At 34.9% G+C, this 2,756-nt stretch overlaps 1 protein-coding gene across 1 annotated transcript; it reads left to right on the top strand.

The window, feature by feature from the left end:
* On the top strand, positions 1-2,541 carry LOC135078185 (uncharacterized). Its single transcript, XM_063972772.1, has 5 exons — positions 1-38; positions 831-1,025; positions 1,136-1,282; positions 1,590-1,669; positions 1,798-2,541. The coding sequence occupies exons 2-5, from the start codon at positions 962-964 to the stop codon at positions 2,152-2,154; spliced, it is 648 nt and encodes a 215-aa protein (XP_063828842.1). The 5' UTR covers positions 1-38; positions 831-961; the 3' UTR covers positions 2,155-2,541.
* The last annotated feature ends 215 nt before the right edge of the window (positions 2,542-2,756 follow it).

Raw genomic sequence — 2,756 nt, 5'->3', positions numbered from 1 at the left:
GTTTTGTTATTTCGATATATTTTACGCAAAAAAGCAAGGTTCGTCTTAACAAAATGAGTGAGGATTTAAAGCGTAAACGCAGTCCTAATTGGTTGATAACTGAAAAGGAACTTTTGTTGAGCCTAGTTCAGCTTCATTTTAATACAGTAGAACCTCGATAAGATAAAGACCAAGGGAAACGTTAAATAATTTGAGTTATAGAGGTTTTTACTTACTAAGGGTTTAAGTTAAAGAGTTTTTATCGGTTTATATTTTTACTTACAGAGGTTCGATTAAGGGCTTTGTTTAAGACTAATAAAGATAGACGAGGTAGGTTAAATTACTTTATTTTACATTTAAAGGTAGGTATATTTATTTAAGTTTATTCTGCATAAAATTCTCAGCATAAAATATGTTAATGCTTTCAGTTTTCGTTTTGAATTCATTTTCACTCACAGTGTGCAAAGAGATGCTGCCGAAACGAAGGCTAAAAGATACTGACACAAACAAACAAATAAGTTACTGTACTTACAATTTAGTCTATTGTTTACATTTTGAAGCCATTTGGTAAACACGTGTAAGCAATGGACAATAACAATGGTCTACAGGAAACCTTCTTTGATTGCACATTCGTCTCATTGACAGATGATTGAAGTTACAAAGGTCGTCGTCAGTACAACTTTGAGTTACTGAGGTGTGAAGTCCAAATTATTCGTTTAAGTTATAGAGGGTACGTATTTTAAGTAAAAGAGGTTTTGGACTCCGAGGGGAAGGGAACACAACATTTTATGAATTTATAGAGGTTATTACGTTATCGAGGTTTAAGTTATCAAGGTTCTACTGTATTATAGAAAATAAAAAAACCGATGGAGTGACCATAAAAAGAAAATTAGCTCAGTGGCAAATTATTGCAGACCAGTACAATAGCCGAACAAGCCACGGTACTCGCACAGGAGAAAATTTAAAAGCTCAATGGGAGTGTATGAAAAAGACAGCGAGAAAGGCAGCGAAGCGAAGGAATAGGAGAAATATTATGATTCAAACAAGTTAGCAATTACCTACCTATATCATGCAACAGACATACCATAGAACTGAAGACAGCTGAAAGATAATCCTATGTTATCTTTTACTACATACATTTTTTTTTTTGTTTTAGAAGGTGGATCGCCAATGCCTGAAGAGGAAGATCCTTTTCTTCAGCAAATATTAAGCCTTATATCCACCAGTGCTGTTGGGTTATTTAACACTTATAATAGTGATTCCATTGTTCCTGCAGTGCAAGATCAAGCAATACCTTATAAAAGTTAGCATCCTTTGGTCTAAGTCATCATAGCATACAATAACAAATTACACACATTATAAGTAGTACATGCAATTTCCATGTATTTTATTCTTTAATATTAATGGGCAATTCATTGTAATCTTTACAATGATTGTGCCAAGTATACTTTAATTTCCAGCATAATAATTTAATAACTATCATGGACAATAATATTTATGCTATTTGCTTCTGCAAGGCAAAGCTGCCCTATATTGCTGCCTTATGTACACTGTTTATGTGTTTAAAATTTTGAAATAATAAAGTTATTAATTATAATATACATTTGCAGATATCTCACTGCCTCCAACTGTTGTAGACAACCAGATAAGTGACACAACAGTACATAGTAATGAAGATTTTGTGACAAAGGTAATTATTGGCATCTACATAAACAGCCGTTTTAATAAAATATAGTCTACATTTGAAAGATTTCTTAAGAATTATTATTAACATCAATATTATTTAAACTATTAATAATTTTATAATTTTTGTGTTAGGATTGGGGAGATTACACACCGCAATCGTTGATGACTCCGGTGTCACAGGCCCTCAGAAGTAATGATGAAACAGTAGTGAAAAACACAAGAACAACTGAAAATATAATGAAACCTATTGAGAAGCAGGCACGAACTCGCCAGGCCTGGATTTCTTTAGAACAGCTGCATAAAAAGAAGATAGAAGCGATAGACCTACAAAAACAACTGGCTGCGGAGGAAATGGAAAGGTCAAAGGTTTTACATGACCTAGATATTCAGATTAAAAAACAAATACTGAGGCAAGAAAAAATCAAAACAAATATATTACTGATCAAGCGAAGAAGACTATTAGCTCACAAAAAAAACGCAATACTATGAATGTTTTTATACTTAAATGATGAAGATGATGCGTCTTCCAGCCGTGGGCAGGCCTCCTACTAGGTGGACCGACGATCTGGTGAAGGTCGCGGGAAGAGCCTGGATGCGGGCAGCGCAGGACCGTTCATTGTGGAAAACCTTGGAGGAGGCCTTTGTCCAGCAGTGGACGTCATTCGGCTGAAACGAACGAACAAAGATGATGATGATCCATCCGCTCGATTTCGGCCATGGCGATCGCTCTGACTCCTAGCTGTCTTGGCGGCGCTGGTGTGCCCGAAGATGGCTTACGTAGCCGATCTTCGCGGCAAACCCCCTCGCATATTGAGAGCATCTTGAGTGCGCTGCCAACATAGTTATAGTGAATAAATAGATAAATTTTAAATATTTACCTACATTTTTTATTTCTGTAAACAAATGTAGATGCCCTCATTATACTTCCAAAGCCATTATTAGTTCCAAAGCGACAAGTTAGAATATTAAAATATGATCAATTTTAGTTATTTTTAAAATTGAACGTAGTTTTTACTTGTTCGATGCGTCTTATTTGTCTACATAATGAATTGATTCGTAAAGTTCATCTATACTTATAATAAATCTGTAGA

This window comes from Ostrinia nubilalis, chromosome 14, assembly GCF_963855985.1.
Source record: "Ostrinia nubilalis chromosome 14, ilOstNubi1.1, whole genome shotgun sequence".
Classification (NCBI taxonomy): domain Eukaryota; kingdom Metazoa; phylum Arthropoda; class Insecta; order Lepidoptera; family Crambidae; genus Ostrinia; species Ostrinia nubilalis.
Note: the sequence above shows the minus strand (reverse complement) of the source record. Positions and strands in the feature narration are given on the sequence as shown.

Excerpts from the sequence above, each read along its gene's own strand:
- LOC135078185 (XM_063972772.1), top strand. The coding sequence starts at position 962 with ATGAAAAAGACAGCGAGAAAGGCAGCGAAGCGAAGGAATAGGAGAAAT. Across the intron at positions 1,026-1,135 it reads AAATATTATGATTCAAACAA|AAGGTGGATCGCCAATGCCT; the intron begins GTTAGCAATTAC and ends TTTTTGTTTTAG. Across the intron at positions 1,670-1,797 it reads ATGAAGATTTTGTGACAAAG|GATTGGGGAGATTACACACC; the intron begins GTAATTATTGGC and ends TTTTTGTGTTAG.